This window comes from Sus scrofa, unplaced genomic scaffold, assembly GCF_000003025.6.
Source record: "Sus scrofa isolate TJ Tabasco breed Duroc unplaced genomic scaffold, Sscrofa11.1 Contig47, whole genome shotgun sequence".
In the NCBI taxonomy this organism is placed as follows: Eukaryota; Metazoa; Chordata; class Mammalia; order Artiodactyla; family Suidae; genus Sus; species Sus scrofa.
Window position 1 is genome coordinate 133,767 of NW_018085219.1, and position 22,673 is coordinate 156,439.

The 22,673-nt window shown below is 47.8% G+C and overlaps 2 protein-coding genes, 1 pseudogene and 1 gene segment (V, D, J or C); all 4 read right to left on the reverse strand.

Annotated features, from left to right (window-relative positions):
- Positions 1 to 3,476: 3,476 nt before the first annotated feature.
- On the reverse strand, positions 3,477 to 4,275 carry LOC110258833. The segment is given in 2 exon segments: positions 3,477 to 4,026; positions 4,115 to 4,275. Coding segments are annotated over 2 exon segments (564 nt in total).
- A 44-nt stretch (positions 4,276 to 4,319) lies between these two features.
- On the reverse strand, positions 4,320 to 9,850 carry LOC110258822. The gene is made up of 5 exons (XM_021082071.1): positions 9,701 to 9,850; positions 9,206 to 9,611; positions 8,634 to 8,697; positions 4,520 to 4,629; positions 4,320 to 4,452 (listed from the first exon to the last, which is right to left on the reverse strand). Exons 1-5 carry the CDS (start codon positions 9,744 to 9,746, stop codon positions 4,320 to 4,322), a joined length of 759 nt encoding a protein of 252 aa, XP_020937730.1. The 5' UTR covers positions 9,747 to 9,850.
- Positions 9,851 to 9,905: 55 nt separating this feature from the next.
- On the reverse strand, positions 9,906 to 15,533 carry LOC110258823 (annotated as a pseudogene). The gene is made up of 3 exons (XR_002341253.1): positions 15,407 to 15,533; positions 15,008 to 15,317; positions 9,906 to 10,058 (listed from the first exon to the last, which is right to left on the reverse strand). The product of XR_002341253.1 is annotated as an immunoglobulin heavy variable 3-23-like (transcript).
- A 78-nt stretch (positions 15,534 to 15,611) lies between these two features.
- LOC110258824 lies at positions 15,612 to 22,312 on the reverse strand. The gene is made up of 4 exons (XM_021082072.1): positions 22,121 to 22,312; positions 21,779 to 21,884; positions 21,360 to 21,687; positions 15,612 to 15,744 (listed from the first exon to the last, which is right to left on the reverse strand). The coding sequence occupies exons 1-4, from the start codon at positions 22,310 to 22,312 to the stop codon at positions 15,612 to 15,614; spliced, it is 759 nt and encodes a 252-aa protein (XP_020937731.1).
- Between the last annotated feature and the right edge of the window lie 361 nt (positions 22,313 to 22,673).

The window sequence follows — 22,673 nt, forward strand, 5'->3', positions numbered from 1 at the left end:
GCTGATGTAAGACCTTCAGAACCAGCCGATGACACTGGAGTGTGGCCCCTGATCAGCCAAACTCTTTGACATGGAATCTACATCCTGTAATTTTTATGTTACTGTCAGAGTTATTATCATATACATTAAAGAATTGATAAGTATTCCTAAGGCCACAGGTGTCTTTCAATCCATAATGGCCACTCACCCCTCTTTGAATTCATTGTGTGCAGGTCCTTATGCAGAACAAATGGTCACCTTCTTTCACATTTGGCACCTGATGGATTCTGGCTTGTTCCTTCCTAGCCCCGTGCTGTTCACTGCAGGCAAATCGGAGAAGAACGCCCGAGGTCCTCACCCATTGTGCGGCTGGGAGACGGATCCACATGAGCTGTTCCGGGAGCAGGACCCTCGCCCTCCTCCACCCTGAAGCACAGTGAGCACCCTGATCCAGGGTCCATTCCTATGCCTGTCCAGCCTCACAGTGTGCTGGATGGGCCTTCCCTGCTCAAAACAGCCCCTGAGCAATGGGCCTGAGAACCTTTGGCTACACCCCGTGGCTCTTGAATTTCTCCACCCCGCTGCGTGGGGAGTCCCTGTGCCCTTGCACAGAGGAAACTAGCATGGAGGCTGTGAGAGAGGGTCCGGTGAATCAGGGCCACCAAGGGGAGTTGAGCTTCTTGCTTTGGGATCAAGTGCCCGCTGATGTTGGATGTCCAGCAAGTACTGTCTGCTGCTCCTGCCGAGCAGCATGGCTGAGTCCAACCGAGCCTCTTCTGTAGCTTCATCTGACTGATAGGAGCGATTGTCACTACGACGAAGAGGAGGGGGAAAGAAACACTTCACGCCCCCTACCTTTCAAGCGTGGGAGCATATTCCCCCCCTTCCAACAGTCCTTTCTCCGTCAGAGCCTGGAGTCCACAGGGGTTCCCTTGGGGAGATGCCGCATGGAGAGGAAGCCCCAGACCCTGGCGGGAATCCCGCCCTTCACCTGCCTCTGCACCTGCTCCTGGGCTGAAACACACATTGTGGGTCCTGAGCGCCCCCTGCAGCCCAGACCCTGTGTCCCTGCAGGGAGGTTTTTGCCTGGGCTCAAACTCCCTGCCCCTCAGTGTCACTGGAAAAGCCACACGAGGCTGAGTCCTTGACTCCCAGAAGTTCAGTTGCAGGTCCCGCATGTTCTTGGAGTCGTCTCTGCAGAAGGTGAACCGGCCCTTCACAGAGTCTCCATCGTGTGTGTGAGACCATGATTACTGGTCCATGAGACCTACTGCAGTCCCTTCCCTGGAGCCTGGAGGACCCCGCTCAGGTAGGAGCTACCGAAGCTGCATCCACAAGCTGCACAGGAGAGTCCCAGAGGCCCCCCAGGCCTCCCCCAGACTCCACCAGCTGCACCTCACGCTGGGTCCCTGTAAACACAAAGGCAGCCTGGTCAGGAACCTCTCTCACACCCACCGATGGCCGCTCACATTTCAGCATCTCCTGATCTCCAGAAATTTCCGTGTGATCCATCCGCCAAACCGCCCAGCTGAGCCCAGACTCCATGGTGGGGGGTCTGTGTTCAGGCCTGATCACACAGTGGGAGCAGCTGGGCCTGCTGGGGCAGGGGCTCCTCTGCCAGGGCTGTGGGATCAGGGCAGGCTTGTTTTCCTCAGCAGAGGTGTGCCCCCTTTCTGTTGACCTCTTAGTATGTAAGATCTACTAAGAACGAAAGTATGTATGATGTACTCCGGGTTCAGAAAGACCAGTGAATGCCAGTTGCTGCAGCACTGATGCACCTGGAGGGTCTCCTGCTAAGGGACGTGAGCCACAGAGAGAACGACACACACCATATACCTCTCATTTGTGGAGTCTGATACATTCACAGATGAGACCATGTAGGGAGGAGAAACAGGCTCACGCACGCGGAGAGCAGCCCTGTGGTTGGCAAGGCGGGAGGGAGGGCGTGGGACGGACTGGAAGTTTGGGGTTAGTGGGTGTAAACAGTGACCTTGAGATGAATGAGCCGTGAGGTCCTGATGTGCTGCACAGGGAAGCACATGCAGCCAGTGTGTGAAAACACGATTGAAGAGCATATGAGAATCCGAAAAAGGTATGTATACATGTAATGCCAGTTTGGTGCAGAGCAGCATTGAGAGAACATGGACAATCAATGATATCATAAAACTAAAGAAAAGAAGACATGCATCCTTTGAGTGCCCAGTGAGGGAAGACCCTGAGCAGAGCGTGGGTGGGGGCAGTACGGCGGAAGGAATCGGTGTTGCTTACAGAGGCCTCTAGGCCCGAATTCCCGAATCTGCTGACCCTCCAGATGGAGCAGGTGCACCTTCCCAGGGGAGGTCTGATTCTTCCTTCAGGGACACAGAGGAGGTCAGATGGTTCCTCTCTGCTTTGGTTTTCTCTCATTCACTTTAACTCAGAATAATCAAACTGCAATGGAACACATATATGGGAGGCTCATGTGTTATGTTGTTTTTCTATCTGCACACACACATGTGGGGTAGGTCTAGGTGTACCTGCCTTTGATGGAGGTAGAGCTAAGCCCTGCAGCCTGCACATGGAATGCAGCAGAGCTGTGGAGCCTACATCAGGGAACAGAGAACTCTTGCTGTTAGGCTTGTCTTTTTTGTTTATTTTACTCTAAAGCAGAGTTGATTTACAGTGTTGTGCCTTTTTTGCTGTAAAGTGATCCTTTGTACTTATATGTACATTCTTTTCTCACATTATCTTCTTCATATTTATACCAAGAAATTGGATGTAGCTCCCAAGCCTATACATTGATAACAGGGCCTGTGCTTCCAAAACAGGACCTGCTACCTACCCCTCACAGGAATTCCTGGAGAGAGTTGGCAATGGCTAGTGAGGTTGCAGTGACGGCTTCCTGGAATGAGAGCAGGGGTGTATCTCTTGCTGCCTAGTGCTCACCTCGGACTGTGTGGTGAAGGGGGGATCCTGCCCATTGGTTTACAGCACTTGCAGAAAATCCACATGTTATTATCTGCCTGAGTGTAAACGTTCCCTACCAATTATCTACCTGTTGATTGAGATAATTTTCATGGATCCTATTTGTCACCATGTCACCCACAGAGCAGAACAGGATGCAGGCTTCACCTACGTCGATGGAGAGTGTATTGGACCTGGAAGCAAGAGCCGAGAAAGGACAGTCCACCCACGTCCTCTCTACCTGCCATCATTCCTGGGGGCCCGTGAGGGTCCTGGTGTGATACCCTGCTTTTAGGCTCTGCATGCATCAGAATTACAGGAAAGCAAGGAGCCACGACCCTGGCAGTGTCTGCCAACCTAACAGCAAGCAAGGACTGAGATTCCAAAGGAGGAAGCAAGTCTATGATTCCCTCTGCTTAAAGCCAGTGTGGTATGTCTGAACCTGCTCGATTTTTTCAATATTTGGACGAGAACTATCAGGAATTGAAATTATAACTTACTCCATGTCTATTGTGCATGACACGATAGTGTTTCTCCCTGTCTCAGAGGGCCTTTGTGTTGCAGAGCCTGTAGTGTAAGCACAGAATCATGTGTCCAAAGAGGATCCCCAGGGAGATGCTACATGGAGAGGCAGCCCCAGACCCTGGCAGGAAACCAGCCCTTCACCTCCCTCTGCACCTGCTCCTGGGCATGAAACACACACATAGTGATTGTGGGTTCTGAGCGCCCCCTGCAGCCCAGACCCTGTGTCCCTGCAGGGAGGTTTGTGTCTGGGCTGAGACTGCTTTCCCCTCACTGTGCCTCTTGCACAGTAATACCGGGCCGTGTCTTCGGTTCTCAGGCTGTTCATTTGCAGATAGGCCGTATTCTGGGAGTTGTCTTTGGAGATGGTGAATCGGCCCTTCACAGAGTCTGCGTAGTAGGTGCTACCACCACTATAAATACCTGCCAGCCACTCCAGCCCCTTCCCTGGAGCCTGGCGGACCCAGCCTATGCCATAACTACTGAACGTGTATCCAGAGCCGACACAGGAGAGTCTCAGAGACCCCCCAGGCTGCACCAGGCCTCCTCCAGACTCCACCAGCTTCTCCTCACCCTGGACACCTGCAAACACAAAGACATCCTGGTCAGAAAACTGTCACACGCACACTGAGCTGCCCTCAAATCCTCTTTCCCCCCCCCCAGGATTTACCTTGTAAGAGAGCAAACAAGACCACCCAGTTCAGCCGAAACTCCATGGCGGGTGGTCTGTGTTCTTTCCGGATCACAGAACGGGATCCTGGGGCTGGGCTCCTTGCCAGAGCTGCAGGGTGATGGCAGGGCTGGTTTTATCTGCTGAGGGAGGAACCTATTTGCATGGCCTCCTAGTATATAAGCGGTTATGGCATCGCATGGCCTCAAAGTGGCAGGTGCCCAAGGCAGGCATGAGGGTCCTGATGCTGGTCGGTTGGATGGCCTTTACGAAGATGTCTCTTCATTGCATCAGTTTCGTCACGGTAGACACCTGTCACTCGTGGGCCATTCTGATTTCTACCGTGGCACCCAAACCGCTGACGGAGAAGTCATTGTTTTCCCCACATTCAGGAAAGAAACTCACCCAGGGGCGTAGCGTTCTGTGGCGTCTCCAAGGACACACACGTGCTGGGACTCCCTCCTTGTGTCTGCACTTGTGCTCCTCCTGCTGGACCCACCTGTCCCCTGAAGCAACTGCAGGACAGAGTGGACACACCTGCAGGGGGGCAGATCCCCTTCCATCTAAAGCACACGATGGTATTGTTCCCCCGTCGTATTTACCTTGGGATGTATCGTTAGGGTTCATGGGAGTTTCTCATATATCTCTAGTGTCTATTTTGGATTTATGGGTTTCCTTTATACAGATGCTCTGGCATGGGTCCTCTGGAGTATTCGGCAGTTCTGTGCTTCATTTTTAAGTAACCTCCCTACTGTTCTCCATAGTGGATGCTTGTACCCATATTCCCATATCGAAGCAAGGAAATCATTCTTTGAAAAAATGGATATAACCTGTGTGCATGGAGCGTTGAATGCATGCTTCTAAAAATCTGTTGTTAAATTAGGATATCAAAAGGAAAATAAACTATCTCAAGGAAAATGGCAATGAAAACACAGCCTTTCCAAATCTATGGGATGCCTCCAAAGGAGTTATTACAGGGACGTTAATGGCTATGCAGCCTAAGCTATCACCTTAAGAATTATAGAAAAAAAAAACACCGGGAAAGTCAACAGAAGGATGGTCATCATATTGAGCCGAGAAAAAATAAATGCAATTGCACTTAAAAAATTAGACAAAAACAGATTCTTATATATATATAACTTGGTCCCTTGCTGTATGGCAGATATTAACAGAACATTGTATAGCAACTATAATAAATCATGTTAAAAATAGAAGAAACACAATCAGACGAGGAGATGGTACTTTGAAAGGGTAAATCAAATTGCCAAGCATCTGGACAGACTCACTATGAAGATGTGAGAGAGACACCATATACACAAAACAAGGAATGAGAAAGGAAATATCTTAATGGATGCTGCAGAAACACCAAAAATCCCACGAGAACACCATGGACAATGACAGGCCCATAAATTTGACATCCGAGACGAAATGGACAAGTTTCTAGGAACTTACAGCCCAGCCAAACCGACTTAAGGAGAAATACATACTTTGACCAGAACTATCACCCGAAATGGAAGTGCATATGTAATGAAATCACTCCTGACAAATATTCTCAACAAAGTTTAGCCAAACAAACCCAACAATACATAAGACAAAAGCAGACTCCATGGCCAAATGGGCCTCATATCAAGTTTGCGAGGATCTTCAACATACGCAAATCAACCTATGTTCTACCCACATTAAGAGAAGTGCCAAACCACATGATCACCTCAATAGATGCAGAAAGAGCATTAGACAAAGTCCAACATCCATTCATGATGAAAGCTCTCACCAAAGTGGGTATAGAGGGAATATTCCTTCGCATAATCGAAGCCCTTTTTGACAACCCACAGCCAGGACAACCCTCAATGGAGCAAAGCTGAAAGCCTTCCTGCTAAAATCTGGAACAAGACAGGGATGTTCTTGTCACTCAACACAGCCCTGGCGGTCCTGCCACAGCAATCAGAGAAGCAAACGAAATAAAAGGCGTCCGCATAGGAGGAGGAGGAGAGATGAAACCGCCACTGCATGCAGATGACATGCATATGTGTATATGGATGGAAAACCCTAAGGCCTCAGCCAAAAAATTACTAGAACTGATCACCAAATTCAGCAAAATAGCAGGATGCAAGATTCACATTCAGAAATCAGTCACATTTCTGTCTACGCACAATGAAACTTTAGAGAAAGAATGCGAAGGCACAATACCTTTTAAAATGGCACCCCCAAAATGCAAACACCTGGGAATACACCTGACCAAGGGGGCAGAGGACCTGTATGCCGAGAGCTATAAAACATTCATCAAGAAAGGAAAGAAGACGTAAAGAAAGGGAAAGATACTCCATGCTCCTGGGTTGGAAAAATTAATGCTGTGAAAATGGCCATACCTCCCAAAGCGATCTGCAGGTTCAACACAATCCCTATCTAATTACCCATGACATTTTTCACAGAAGTGCAACAAACTATCCAAACATTTCTATGGAGCCACCAAAGACCCAGAATTGCCAACGCAATCCTGAGGAACACAAACCAAGCAGGAGGCATCACTCTCCCAGACCTCAGGCAATATCACAAAGCCTCAGTCATCAGGACCGTGTGGTACTGGTACCAAAACCGACAGACAGACCACGGGATCAGAAGAGAGAACCCGGAAGCAAACCCCGACACCTATGGTCACTTAATCTTTGCCAAAGGAGACAAGGACAGAAAAATGGGAACAAGACTGTCTTTTCAGCAAGAAGTGCTGGGAAACCTGGGCAGCTGCATGGAAAGCAGAACACCCCCGCACACCATGCACAGATATAAACTCAACGTGGCTGAGAGACGTCAGTGTGAGACAAGACACCATCAAAGTCCTGGAAGGGAACATAGGCAGAACATTCTCTGACATCAACCTTACCAATGTTTTCTCAGGTCAGTCTCCCAGAGCAACAGAAATAAGGGCAAAAATAAAGCGATGGGACCTCATCAAACTGACAAGCTTTTGCTCAGCAAAGAAAAGGAGAAAGAAAAACCAAGAGACAGCTTACAGAATGGGAGAAAGTATTTTCAAATGATGCAACTGACAAGGGCTTAATCTCTAAAATATACACACAGCTTATGCAGCTCAACAGCCAAAAAGCCAGCAACCCAATGGAAAAATGGGCAAAAGATCTGAATAGACATTTCTCCAAGGAAGATACACAGATGGCCAACAAGCTCATGAAACAATGCTGACCATCCCTGATTATTAGCGAAATGCAAATCAGAATTACCCTGAGATACCACCTCACACCAGCCAGAAAGGCCATCGTTAACACGTCCACACATAACAAGTGCTGGAGGGGGTGTGGAGAAAAGGGAACCCTCCTGCACTGTTGGTGGGAACGTAAGCTGGTACAACCACTCTGGAGAACAGTGTGGCGATACCTTAGAAAACTATACATAGAACTTCCATATGACCCCACAATCCCACTCTTGGGCATATATCCGGACAAAACTTTCCTTGAAAAAGACACACACCCCCACATGTTCATTGCAGCACTATTCACAACGGCCAAGACGTGGAAGCAACCCAAATGTCCATCAACAGACAATTGGATCAGGAAGATGTGGTATATACCCACAATGGAATACGACTCAGCCATAAAAAAGAACAGAACCATGCCATTTGCAGCCGCATGGATGGAATTGGAGACCCTCATCCTGAGTGAAGTAAGTGAGAAAGAGAAAGACCAGTACCATATGATGTCGCTTATATCTGGAATCTAGCAGACAGAATGAACGATCCACTCCACAGAAAAGAAAATCATGGACTTGGAGAAGAGACTTGCGTTTGCCAAGAGGGAGTGGGAGGGTTTGAGAGCTTGGGGTTAATAGATGCAGACTATTGCCTTTGGAATGGAGTAGCAATGAGATCCTGCTGTGTCACATTGGACACTGTGTCTAGTCACAAGATGGAGCAAGAGAATGTGAGAAAAAAAGAATGTATCCATGTATGCGTAGCTGGGTCACCATGCTGTATGACAGAGGAAAAAATAATGCATTGGGAAATAAAAACTAAATGAAGCTAAACTAAAGTAATTATTTCTACTAAAAAAAGGAATTGGTTTGCTGACAGAGGCCTCTAGGCCGGAATTCCCAAATCTGTTGACCCTCCAGATGCAACAGGTGCATCTGGAGCCTTAACAAAATGAGGAAGGCCGGGGATCGATCCCGCAACGTCATGGTTGCTAGTCAGATTTGTTAATCACTGTGCCACGATGGGAACTCCCAGGCCTGAGCTTCCAAAACTGGACCTGCTCCCCACCCCTCACAGGAATTCCTGGAGAGAGTTGGCAATGGCTAGTGAGGTTGCAGTCATTGCTTCCTGGAATGAGAGCAGGGGTGTTTCTCTTGCTGCCTAGTGCTCACCTCGGACTGTGTGGTGAAGGCGGGATCCTGCCCATTGGTTTACAGCACTTGCAGAAAATCCACATGCTATCATCTGCCTGAGTGTAAACGTTCCCGACCAATTATCTACGTGTTGATTGAGATAAATTTCATGGTGCCTATTTGTCACCATGTCACCCACAGAGCAGAACAGGATGCAGGCTTCACCTCCGTCGAAGGAGAGTGTATTGGACCTGGAAGCAAGAGCCCAGAAAGGACACTCCACCCACGTCCTCTCTACCTGGCATCATTCCTGGGGGCCCGGGAGGGTCCTGGTGTGATGCCCTGCTTTTAGGCTCTGCATGCATCAGAATTACAGGAAAGCAAGGAGCCACGACCTTGGCAGTGTCTGCCAACCTAACAGCAAGCAAGGACTGAGATTCCAAAGGAGGAAGCAGGTCTATGATTCCCTCTGCTTAAAGCCAGTGTGGTATGTCTGAACCTGCTCGATTTTTTTCAATATTTGGACGAGAACAATCAGGTAGTGAAATCGAAAATTACTCTCTGTCTACTGCGCATGACATGAAACTTTCTCTTCCTGTCTCAGAGGGCCTTTGTGTTGCAGACCCTGTAGTGTAAGCACAGAATCATGTGTCCAAAGTGGATCCCCAGGGAGATGCTACATGGAGAGGCAGCCCCAGACCCTGGCAGGAAACCAGCCTTCCAACTCCCTCTGCACCTGCTCCTGGGCATGAAACATACACATAGTGGTTGTGGGTCCTGAGTGCCCCCTGCAGCCCAGACCCTGTGTCCCTGCAGGGAGGTTTGTGTCTGGGCTCACATTGCCTTCCCCTCACTGTGCCTCTTGCACAGTAATACCGGGCCGTGTCTTCGGTTCTCAGGCTGTTCATTTGCAGATAGGCCGTGTTCTGGGAGTTGTCGCTGGAGATGGTGAATCGGCCCTTCACAGAGTCTGCGTAGTAGGTGCTACTACCACTACTATAAATACCTGCCAGCCACTCCAGCCCCTTCCCTGGAGCCTGGCGGACCCAGCTCATGCTATAACTACTGAAGGTGAATCCAGAGCCGACACAGGAGAGTCTCAGAGACCCCCCAGGCTGCACCAGGCCTCCTCCAGACTCCACCAGCTTCTCCTCACCCTGGACACCTGCAAACACAAAGACATCCTGGTCAGAAAACTGTCACACACCCACTGAGGTGCCCTCCAATCCTCTTTTTTCCTCCCCCAGGATTTACCTTGTAAGAGAGCAAACAAGACCACCCAGTTCAGCCGAAACTCCATGGCGGGTGGTCTGTGTTCTTTCCGGATCACAGAACGGGATCCTGGGGCTGGGCTCCTTGCCAGAGCTGCAGGGTCCTGGCAGGGCTGGTTTTATCTGCTGAGGGAGGAACCCATTTGCATGGCCTCCTAGTATATAAGTGGTTATGGCATCGCATGGCCTCAAAGTGGCAGGTGCCCAAGGCAGGCATGAGGGTCCTGATGCTGGTCGGTTGGATGGCCTTTACGAAGATGTCTCTTCATTGCATCAGTTTCGTCACGGTAGACACCTGTCACTCGTGGACCATTCTGATTTCTACCGTGGCACCCAAACCGCTGACGGAGAAGTCATTGTTTTCCCCACATTCAGGAAAGAAACTCACCCAGGGGCATAGCCTACTGTGGCGTCTCCAAGGACACACACGTGCTGGGAGTCCCTCCTTGTGTCTGCACTTGTGCTCCTCCTGCTGGACCCACCTGTCCCCTGAAGCAACTGTAGGACAGAGTGGACACACCTGCAGGGGGCAGATCCCCTTCCATCTAAAGCACACGATGGTATTGTTCCCCCGTCGTATTTACCTTGGGATGTATCGTTAGGGTTCATGGGAGTTTCTCATATATCTCTAGTGTCTATTTTGGATTTATGGGTTTCCTTTATACAGATGCTCTGGCATGGGTCCTCTGGAGTATTCGGCAGTTCTGTGCTTCATTCTTAAGTAACCTCCCTACTGTTCTCCATAGTGGTTGCATGTTCCCAAATGCCTATACTGACGCAAAATATCATTCCTGTAAAAATGGGTAAAACTTGTGTGCCTGGAAAGTTAAATACATACTTCTAAAAATCCAGTGTTCAATCAGGATATCAAAAGGAAAATAAACTATCTCAAGGAAAATGGCAATGAAAACACAGCCTTTCCAAATCTATGGAATGCCTCCAAAGGAGTTATTACAGGGAAGTTGATGGCTATGCAGCCTAAGCTATCACCTAAAGGAATTAGGGAAAAGGAAAAAAAAAATCCCTGGAACGTTAGCAGAAGGATGGTCATCATATGGAGCTGAGAAGAATTCTATGAAATAGACTTTAAAAAATAGACAAAAACGGATTCTCATATATATATATAAATATATATATATATATATATTTATATATATAAATGGGTCACTTGCTGTACAACTGAAATTAACAGAATATTTTATAGCAACTATAATAAATTATGTTAAAAGAAGAAACAGAATCAGACCAGGACATGGTACTTTGAAAGGGTAAATCAAATTGCCAAGCATCAGGACAGAATTATCAACAAGATCTGAGAGAGAAACTATATACACAAAAGAAGAAATGAGAAAGGAAATATCTTTTTTTTTAATTTGCACTTTTTTTAAATAATTTTTTTTTAATTTTCCCACTGTACAGCAAGGGGGTCAGGTGAGAAAGGAAAAATCTTAATGGATGCTGCAGAAACACCAAAAATCCCACGAGAACACCATGAACAATGACAGGCCCATAAATTTGACATCCGAGACGAAATGGACAAGTTTCTAGGAACTTACAGCCCAGCCAAACCGACTTAAGGAGAAATACATACTTTGACCAGAACTATCACCCGAAATGGAAGTGCATATGTAATGAAATCACTCCCGACAAATATTCTCAACAAAGTTTAGCCAAACAAACCCAACAATACATAAGACAAAAGCAGACTCCATGGCCAAATGGGCCTCATATCAAGTTTGCGAGGATCTTCAACATACGCAAATCAACCTATGTTCTACCCACATTAAGAGAAGTGCCAAACCACATGATCACCTCAATAGATGCAGAAAGAGCATTAGACAAAGTCCAACATCCATTCATGATGAAAGCTCTCACCAAAGTGGGTATAGAGGGAATATTCCTTCGCATAATCGAAGCCCTTTTTGACAACCCACAGCCAGGACAACCCTCAATGGAGCAAAGCTGAAAGCCTTCCTGCTAAAATCTGGAACAAGACAGGGATGTTCTTGTCACTCAACACAGCCCTGGCGGTCCTGCCACAGCAATCAGAGAAGCAAACGAAATAAAAGGCGTCCGCATAGGAGGAGGAGGAGAGATGAAACCGCCACTGCATGCAGATGACATGCATATGTGTATATGGATGGAAAACCCTAAGGCCTCAGCCAAAAAATTACTAGAACTGATCACCAAATTCAGCAAAATAGCAGGATGCAAGATTCACATTCAGAAATCAGTCACATTTCTGTCTACGCACAATGAAACTTTAGAGAAAGAATGCGAAGGCACAATACCTTTTAAAATGGCACCCCCAAAATGCAAACACCTGGGAATACACCTGACCAAGGGGGCAGAGGACCTGTATGCCGAGAGCTATAAAACATTCATCAAGAAAGGAAAGAAGACGTAAAGAAAGGGAAAGATACTCCATGCTCCTGGGTTGGAAAAATTAATGCTGTGAAAATGGCCATACCTCCCAAAGCGATCTGCAGGTTCAACACAATCCCTATCTAATTACCCATGACATTTTTCACAGAAGTGCAACAAACTATCCAAACATTTCTATGGAGCCACCAAAGACCCAGAATTGCCAACGCAATCCTGAGGAACACAAACCAAGCAGGAGGCATCACTCTCCCAGACCTCAGGCAATATCACAAAGCCTCAGTCATCAGGACCGTGTGGTACTGGTACCAAAACCGACAGACAGACCACGGGATCAGAAGAGAGAACCCGGAAGCAAACCCCGACACCTATGGTCACTTAATCTTTGCCAAAGGAGACAAGGACAGAAAAATGGGAACAAGACTGTCTTTTCAGCAAGAAGTGCTGGGAAACCTGGGCAGCTGCATGGAAAGCAGAACACCCCCGCACACCATGCACAGATATAAACTCAACGTGGCTGAGAGACGTCAGTGTGAGACAAGACACCATCAAAGTCCTGGAAGGGAACATAGGCAGAACATTCTCTGACATCAACCTTACCAATGTTTTCTCAGGTCAGTCTCCCAGAGCAACAGAAATAAGGGCAAAAATAAAGCGATGGGACCTCATCAAACTGACAAGCTTTTGCTCAGCAAAGAAAAGGAGAAAGAAAAACCAAGAGACAGCTTACAGAATGGGAGAAAGTATTTTCAAATGATGCAACTGACAAGGGCTTAATCTCTAAAATATACACACAGCTTATGCAGCTCAACAGCCAAAAAGCCAGCAACCCAATGGAAAAATGGGCAAAAGATCTGAATAGACATTTCTCCAAGGAAGATACACAGATGGCCAACAAGCTCATGAAACAATGCTGACCATCCCTGATTATTAGCGAAATGCAAATCAGAATTACCCTGAGATACCACCTCACACCAGCCAGAAAGGCCATCGTTAACACGTCCACACATAACAAGTGCTGGAGGGGGTGTGGAGAAAAGGGAACCCTCCTGCACTGTTGGTGGGAACGTAAGCTGGTACAACCACTCTGGAGAACAGTGTGGCGATACCTTAGAAAACTATACATAGAACTTCCATATGACCCCACAATCCCACTCTTGGGCATATATCCGGACAAAACTTTCCTTGAAAAAGACACACACCCCCACATGTTCATTGCAGCACTATTCACAACGGCCAAGACGTGGAAGCAACCCAAATGTCCATCAACAGACAATTGGATCAGGAAGATGTGGTATATACCCACAATGGAATACGACTCAGCCATAAAAAAGAACAGAACCATGCCATTTGCAGCCGCATGGATGGAATTGGAGACCCTCATCCTGAGTGAAGTAAGTGAGAAAGAGAAAGACCAGTACCATATGATGTCGCTTATATCTGGAATCTAGCAGACAGAATGAACGATCCACTCCACAGAAAAGAAAATCATGGACTTGGAGAAGAGACTTGCGTTTGCCAAGAGGGAGTGGGAGGGTTTGAGAGCTTGGGGTTAATAGATGCAGACTATTGCCTTTGGAATGGAGTAGCAATGAGATCCTGCTGTGTCACATTGGACACTGTGTCTAGTCACAAGATGGAGCAAGAGAATGTGAGAAAAAAAGAATGTATCCATGTATGCGTAGCTGGGTCACCATGCTGTATGACAGAGGAAAAAATAATGCATTGGGAAATAAAAACTAAATGAAGCTAAACTAAAGTAATTATTTCTACTAAAAAAAGGAATTGGTTTGCTGACAGAGGCCTCTAGGCCGGAATTCCCAAATCTGTTGACCCTCCAGATGCAACAGGTGCATCTGGAGCCTTAACAAAATGAGGAAGGCCGGGGATCGATCCCGCAACGTCATGGTTGCTAGTCAGATTTGTTAATCACTGTGCCACGATGGGAACTCCCAGGCCTGAGCTTCCAAAACTGGACCTGCTCCCCACCCCTCACAGGAATTCCTGGAGAGAGTTGGCAATGGCTAGTGAGGTTGCAGTCATTGCTTCCTGGAATGAGAGCAGGGGTGTTTCTCTTGCTGCCTAGTGCTCACCTCGGACTGTGTGGTGAAGGCGGGATCCTGCCCATTGGTTTACAGCACTTGCAGAAAATCCACATGCTATCATCTGCCTGAGTGTAAACGTTCCCGACCAATTATCTACGTGTTGATTGAGATAAATTTCATGGTGCCTATTTGTCACCATGTCACCCACAGAGCAGAACAGGATGCAGGCTTCACCTCCGTCGAAGGAGAGTGTATTGGACCTGGAAGCAAGAGCCCAGAAAGGACACTCCACCCACGTCCTCTCTACCTGGCATCATTCCTGGGGGCCCGGGAGGGTCCTGGTGTGATGCCCTGCTTTTAGGCTCTGCATGCATCAGAATTACAGGAAAGCAAGGAGCCACGACCTTGGCAGTGTCTGCCAACCTAACAGCAAGCAAGGACTGAGATTCCAAAGGAGGAAGCAGGTCTATGATTCCCTCTGCTTAAAGCCAGTGTGGTATGTCTGAACCTGCTCGATTTTTTTCAATATTTGGACGAGAACAATCAGGTAGTGAAATCGAAAATTACTCTCTGTCTACTGCGCATGACATGAAACTTTCTCTTCCTGTCTCAGAGGGCCTTTGTGTTGCAGACCCTGTAGTGTAAGCACAGAATCATGTGTCCAAAGTGGATCCCCAGGGAGATGCTACATGGAGAGGCAGCCCCAGACCCTGGCAGGAAACCAGCCTTCCAACTCCCTCTGCACCTGCTCCTGGGCATGAAACATACACATAGTGGTTGTGGGTCCTGAGTGCCCCCTGCAGCCCAGACCCTGTGTCCCTGCAGGGAGGTTTGTGTCTGGGCTCACATTGCCTTCCCCTCACTGTGCCTCTTGCACAGTAATACCGGGCCGTGTCTTCGGTTCTCAGGCTGTTCATTTGCAGATAGGCCGTGTTCTGGGAGTTGTCGCTGGAGATGGTGAATCGGCCCTTCACAGAGTCTGCGTAGTAGGTGCTACTACCACTACTATAAATACCTGCCAGCCACTCCAGCCCCTTCCCTGGAGCCTGGCGGACCCAGCTCATGCTATAACTACTGAAGGTGAATCCAGAGCCGACACAGGAGAGTCTCAGAGACCCCCAGGCTGCACCAGGCCTCCTCCAGACTCCACCAGCTTCTCCTCACCCTGGACACCTGCAAACACAAAGACATCCTGGTCAGAAAACTGTCACACACCCACTGAGGTGCCCTCCAATCCTCTTTTTTCCTCCCCCAGGATTTACCTTGTAAGAGAGCAAACAAGACCACCCAGTTCAGCCGAAACTCCATGGCGGGTGGTCTGTGTTCTTTCCGGATCACAGAACGGGATCCTGGGGCTGGGCTCCTTGCCAGAGCTGCAGGGTCCTGGCAGGGCTGGTTTTATCTGCTGAGGGAGGAACCCATTTGCATGGCCTCCTAGTATATAAGTGGTTATGGCATCGCATGGCCTCAAAGTGGCAGGTGCCCAAGGCAGGCATGAGGGTCCTGATGCTGGTCGGTTGGATGGCCTTTACGAAGATGTCTCTTCATTGCATCAGTTTCGTCACGGTAGACACCTGTCACTCGTGGACCATTCTGATTTCTACCGTGGCACCCAAACCGCTGACGGAGAAGTCATTGTTTTCCCCACATTCAGGAAAGAAACTCACCCAGGGGCATAGCCTACTGTGGCGTCTCCAAGGACACACACGTGCTGGGAGTCCCTCCTTGTGTCTGCACTTGTGCTCCTCCTGCTGGACCCACCTGTCCCCTGAAGCAACTGTAGGACAGAGTGGACACACCTGCAGGGGGCAGATCCCCTTCCATCTAAAGCACACGATGGTATTGTTCCCCCGTCGTATTTACCTTGGGATGTATCGTTAGGGTTCATGGGAGTTTCTCATATATCTCTAGTGTCTATTTTGGATTTATGGGTTTCCTTTATACAGATGCTCTGGCATGGGTCCTCTGGAGTATTCGGCAGTTCTGTGCTTCATTCTTAAGTAACCTCCCTACTGTTCTCCATAGTGGTTGCATGTTCCCAAATGCCTATACTGACGCAAAATATCATTCCTGTAAAAATGGGTAAAACTTGTGTGCCTGGAAAGTTAAATACATACTTCTAAAAATCCAGTGTTCAATCAGGATATCAAAAGGAAAATAAACTATCTCAAGGAAAATGGCAATGAAAACACAGCCTTTCCAAATCTATGGAATGCCTCCAAAGGAGTTATTACAGGGAAGTTGATGGCTATGCAGCCTAAGCTATCACCTAAAGGAATTAGGGAAAAGGAAAAAAAAAATCCCTGGAACGTTAGCAGAAGGATGGTCATCATATGGAGCTGAGAAGAATTCTATGAAATAGACTTTAAAAAATAGACAAAAACGGATTCTCATATATATATATAAATATATATATATATATATTTATATATATAAATGGGTCACTTGCTGTACAACTGAAATTAACAGAATATTTTATAGCAACTATAATAAATTATGTTAAAAGAAGAAACAGAATCAGACCAGGACATGGTACTTTGAAAGGGTAAATCAAATTGCCAAGCATCAGGACAGAATTATCAACAAGATCTGAGAGAGAAACTATATACACAAAAGAAGAAATGAGAAAGGAAATATCTTTTTTTTTAATTTGCACTTTTTTTAAATAATTTTTTTTTAATTTTCCCACTGTACAGCAAGGGGTCAGGTGAGAAAGGAAAAATCTTAATGGATGCTGCAGAAACACCAAAAATCCCACGAGAACACCATGAACAATGACAGGCCCATAAATTTGACATCCGAGACGAAATGGACAAGTTTCTAGGAACTTACAGCCCAGCCAAACCGACTTAAGGAGAAATACATACTTTGACCAGAACTATCACCCGAAATGGAAGTGCATATGTAATGAAATCACTCCCGACAAATATTCTCAACAAAGTTTAGCCAAACAAACCCAACAATACATAAGACAAAAGCAGACTCCATGGCCAAATGGGCCTCATATCAAGTTTGCGAGGATCTTCAACATACGCAAATCAACCTATGTTCTACCCACATTAAGAGAAGTGCCAAACCACATGATCACCTCAATAGATGCAGAAAGAGCATTAGACAAAGTCCAACATCCATTCATGATGAAAGCTCTCACCAAAGTGGGTATAGAGGGAATATTCCTTCGCATAATCGAAGCCCTTTTTGACAACCCACAGCCAGGACAACCCTCAATGGAGCAAAGCTGAAAGCCTTCCTGCTAAAATCTGGAACAAGACAGGGATGTTCTTGTCACTCAACACAGCCCTGGCGGTCCTGCCACAGCAATCAGAGAAGCAAACGAAATAAAAGGCGTCCGCATAGGAGGAGGAGGAGAGATGAAACCGCCACTGCATGCAGATGACATGCATATGTGTATATGGATGGAAAACCCTAAGGCCTCAGCCAAAAAATTACTAGAACTGATCACCAAATTCAGCAAAATAGCAGGATGCAAGATTCACATTCAGAAATCAGTCACATTTCTGTCTACGCACAATGAAACTTTAGAGAAAGAATGCGAAGGCACAATACCTTTTAAAATGGCACCCCCAAAATGCAAACACCTGGGAATACACCTGACCAAGGGGGCAGAGGACCTGTATGCCGAGAGCTATAAAACATTCATCAAGAAAGGAAAGAAGACGTAAAGAAAGGGAAAGATACTCCATGCTCCTGGGTTGGAAAAATTAATGCTGTGAAAATGGCCATACCTCCCAAAGCGATCAGCAGGTTCAACACAATCCCTATCTAATTACCCATGACATTTTTCACAGAAGTGCAACAAACTATCCAAACATCTCTATGGAGCCACCAAAGACCCAGAATTGCCAACGCAATCCTGAGGAACACAAACCAAGCAGGAGGCATCACTCTCCCAGACCTCAGGCAATATCACAAAGCCTCAGTCATCAGGACCGTGTGGTACTGGTACCAAAACCGACAGACAGACCACGGGATCAGAAGAGAGAACCCGGAAGCAAACCCCGACACCTATGGTCACTTAATCTTTGCCAAAGGAGACAAGGACAGAAAAATGGGAACAAGACTGTCTTTTCAGCAAGAAGTGCTGGGAAACCTGGGCAGCTGCATGGAAAGCAGAACACCCCCGCACACCATGCACAGATATAAACTCAACGTGGCTGAGAGACGTCAGTGTGAGACAAGACACCATCAAAGTCCTGGAAGGGAACATAGGCAGAACATTCTCTGACATCAACCTTACCAATGTTTTCTCAGGTCAGTCTCCCAGAGCAACAGAAATAAGGGCAAAAATAAAGCGATGGGACCTCATCAAACTGACAAGCTTTTGCTCAGCAAAGAAAAGGAGAAAGAAAAACCAAGAGACAGCTTACAGAATGGGAGAAAGTATTTTCAAATGATGCAACTGACAAGGGCTTAATCTCTAAAATATACACACAGCTTATGCAGCTCAACAGCCAAAAAGCCAGCAACCCAATGGAAAAATGGGCAAAAGATCTGAATAGACATTTCTCCAAGGAAGATACACAGATGGCCAACAAGCTCATGAAACAATGCTGACCATCCCTGATTATTAGCGAAATGCAAATCAGAATTACCCTGAGATACCACCTCACACCAGCCAGAAAGGCCATCGTTAACACGTCCACACATAACAAGTGCTGGAGGGGGTGTGGAGAAAAGGGAACCCTCCTGCACTGTTGGTGGGAACGTAAGCTGGTACAACCACTCTGGAGAACAGTGTGGCGATACCTTAGAAAACTATACATAGAACTTCCATATGACCCCACAATCCCACTCTTGGGCATATATCCGGACAAAACTTTCCTTGAAAAAGACACACACCCCCACATGTTCATTGCAGCACTATTCACAACGGCCAAGACGTGGAAGCAACCCAAATGTCCATCAACAGACAATTGGATCAGGAAGATGTGGTATATACCCACAATGGAATACGACTCAGCCATAAAAAAGAACAGAACCATGCCATTTGCAGCCGCATGGATGGAATTGGAGACCCTCATCCTGAGTGAAGTAAGTGAGAAAGAGAAAGACCAGTACCATATGATGTCGCTTATATCTGGAATCTAGCAGACAGAATGAACGATCCACTCCACAGAAAAGAAAATCATGGACTTGGAGAAGAGACTTGCGTTTGCCAAGAGGGAGTGGGAGGGTTTGAGAGCTTGGGGTTAATAGATGCAGACTATTGCCTTTGGAATGGAGTAGCAATGAGATCCTGCTGTGTCACATTGGACACTGTGTCTAGTCACAAGATGGAGCAAGAGAATGTGAGAAAAAAAGAATGTATCCATGTATGCGTAGCTGGGTCACCATGCTGTATGACAGAGGAAAAAATAATGCATTGGGAAATAAAAACTAAATGAAGCTAAACTAAAGTAATTATTTCTACTAAAAAAAGGAATTGGTTTGCTGACAGAGGCCTCTAGGCCGGAATTCCCGAATCTGTTGACCCTCCAGATGCAGCAGGTGCACCTGCCCAGGGGAGGTTTGATTCTTCCTTCAGGGACACAGAGGGGGTCAGAAGGACGCTCTGCGTTGGATGCTCTTTAAGTAACTTTAACTGAGAGGAATCAACGCGCCATGGAGACACATATATGGGAGGCTCACGTGTTATGTTGTTTTTCTCTCTGCACACAGACATGTGGCGTAGGTCTAGGTGTACCTGCCCTTGAAGGAGGTAGCTCTATGCTCTGCAGCCTGCACGTGGAATGCAGCAGAGCGGTGGAGGCTACGTCAGGGAACAGAGAACTCTTGCTGTTTTGCTTGTCTTTATGGTTTGTTTTACATTAAAGCATAGTTGATTTACAGTGTTGTGCCAACTTCTTCTGTGTAGAGCAATCCAGATATACTTAAATGTACATTCTTCTTCCATATTCTCTTCTTCATAATTTATCCCAAGAGATTGGATGTAGTTCCCAAGTGTATACTTTGCTAACAGGGCCTGTGGTTTCTTTCCCTTCCTTTTTTTTCCCTTTTTTTGTCTCTTTGCCATTTCGTGGGCCATTCTTGTGGCATATGGGGGTTCCCAGGCTAGGGGTCTAATCAGAGCTGTAGCCGCCGGCCTCCACCAGAGCCAGAGCAACGCAGGATGGGAGCCACGTCTGTGACCTATACCACAGCGCACAGCAACTCCGGACCCTTAACACAATGAGGAAGGCCAGGGATCGAACCCGCAACCTCATGGTTGCTAGTCAGATTTGTTAATCACTGTGCCACGACGGGAACTCCCAGGCCTGAGCTTTCAAAACTGGACCTGCTCCCCACCCCTCACAGGAATTCCTGGAGAGAGTTGGCAATGGCTAGTGAGGTTGCAGTGATGGCTTCCTGGAATGAGAGAGCAGGGGTGTATCTCTTGCTGCCTAGTGCTCACCTCGGACTGTGTGGTGAAGACGGGATCCTGCCCATTGGTTTACAGCACTTGCAGAAAATCCACATGTTATCATCTGCCTGAGTGTAAACGTTCCCTACCAATTATCTACGTGTTGATTGAGATAATTTTCATGGTTCCTATTTGTCACCATGTCACCCACAGAGCAGAACAGGATGCAGGCTTCACCTCTGTCGAAGGAGAGTGTATTGGACCTGGAAGCAAGAGCCCAGAAAGGACACTCCACCCACGTTCCCTCTACCTGGCATCATTCCTGGGGCCCCGTGAGGGTCCTGGTGTGATACCCTGCTTTTAGGCTCTGCATGCATCAGAATTACAGGAAAGCAAGGAGCCACGACCCTGGCAGTGTCTGCCAACCTAACAGCAAGCAAGGACTGAGATTCCAAAGGAGGAAGCAAGTCTATGATTCCCTCTGCTTAAAGCCAGTGTGGTATGTCTGAACCTGCTCGATTTTTTTCAATATTTGGATGAGAACAATCAGGAATTGATATTATAACATACTCCATGTCTATTGTGCATGACACGATAGTGTTTCTCCCTGTCTCAGAGGGCCTTTGTGTTGCAGAGCCTGTAGTGTAAGCACAGAATCATGTGTCCAAAGAGGTTCCCCAGGGAGATGCTACATGGAGAGGCAGCCCCAGACCCTGGCAGGAAACCAGCCCTTCACCTCCCTCTGCACCTGCTCCTGGGCATGAAACACACACATAGTGATTGTGGGTCCTGAGCGCCCCCTGCAGCCCAGACCCTGTGTCCCTGCAGGGAGGTTTGTGTCTCGGCTGACATGCCTTCCCCTGACTGTGCCTCTTGCACAGTAATACCGGGCCGTGTCTTCGGTTCTCAGGCTGTTCATTTGCAGATAGGCCGTGTTCTGGGAGTTGTCTCTGGAGATGGTGAATCGGCCCTTCACAGAGTCTGCGTAGTAGGTGCTACCACTATAACTACCACTACCAATAGATGCCAGCGACTCCAGCCCCTTCCCTGGAGCCTGGCGGACCCAGCCTATGGGATAACTACTGAAGGTGAATCCAGAGCCGACACAGGAGAGTCTCAGAGACCCCCCAGGCTGCACCAGGCCTCCTCCAGACTCCACCAGCTTCTCCTCACCCTGGACACCTGCAAACACAAAGACATCCTGGTCAGAAAACTGTCACACGCACACTGAGGTCCCCTCCAATCCTCTTTTTACTCCCCCTCCAGGATTTACCTTGTAAGAGAGCAAACAAGACCACCCAGTTCAGCCGAAACTCCAAGGCAGGTGGTCTGTGTTCTTTCCGGATCACAGAACGGGGTCCTGGGGCTGGGCTCCTTGCCAGAGCTGCAGGGTCCTGGCAGGGCTGGTTTTATCTGCTGAGGGAGGAACCTATTTGCATGGCCTCCTAGTATATAAGCAGTTATTTCATCGAATGACCCCGAAAAGGCCCTTCCCAAGAGAAGGTGTGCGTGTCTTGCCGTTGGTTGTGCTGAGAGCCTTTAGGGAAATATGTTTTCGTTATGTCACTTTCTTCACAGGAAGCACATATGCACATGTGCTATGCTGATTGCACACTTGCACAGGCCCCTCTGGTGTAGAAGTCGTTGTGTTCCTCTTACTCGAGGGGTTAACTTCAACTGGGCACGTAGAGGGTGTGCGGAGGGTCCGGGGACACACACGTGCTGGGAGTCCCTCCTCGGGTCGGCACTCGAGGTCTTCCTGCTGAACACTCCGCTGCCCTGGGCAGTTCCAGGACAGAGTGGACATGCCTGGAGGGGCGGGCAGACCCCTCCCTGAGGAGAACATGATGACATTGTTCTGTGGTAGCGTTTTCCTGGGAATTTATCATCAGGATTCGTGGGAAAAGCACAACGGTCTCTAAAGTGGGTTGTGTTGTGGAGTTTTTGCTTTGAGGGCCACACGCGTGGCCTATGGAGGTTCCCAGGCTAGGGCGTCAAGTCAGAGCTACAACTGCCGGCCTTTGCCACAGTCACAGCAAAGCAGGATCCGATCGATTCTGCGACGTACACCACAGCTCATGGCATGCCAGATCCTTAACCCACTGCGTGAGGCCAGGGATCGAACCGGCAACCTCGTGGCTCCTAGTCAGATTCGTTTCCACTGCGCC

Excerpts from the sequence above, each read along its gene's own strand:
- LOC110258822 (XM_021082071.1), bottom strand. The coding sequence starts at position 9,746 with ATGGAGTTTCGGCTGAACTGGGTGGTCTTGTTTGCTCTCTTACAAG. Across the intron at positions 8,698-9,205 it reads AGGACCCACAACCACTATGT|GTCCAATACACTCTCCTTCG; the intron begins GTATGTTTCATG and ends TCTTGCTTCCAG. Across the intron at positions 4,453-4,519 it reads ACAGAACGCTACGCCCCTGG|AAATCAGAATGGCCCACGAG; the intron begins GTGAGTTTCTTT and ends GTGCCACGGTAG.
- LOC110258824 (XM_021082072.1), bottom strand. The coding sequence starts at position 22,312 with ATGTCCACTCTGTCCTGGAACTGCCCAGGGCAGCGGAGTGTTCAGCAG. Across the intron at positions 21,885-22,120 it reads CACCAGAGGGGCCTGTGCAA|GCAAGGAGCCCAGCCCCAGG; the intron begins GTGTGCAATCAG and ends CCTGCAGCTCTG. Across the intron at positions 15,745-21,359 it reads AGAGGCACAGTCAGGGGAAG|AAATCAGAATGGTCCACGAG; the intron begins GCATGTCAGCCG and ends GTGCCACGGTAG.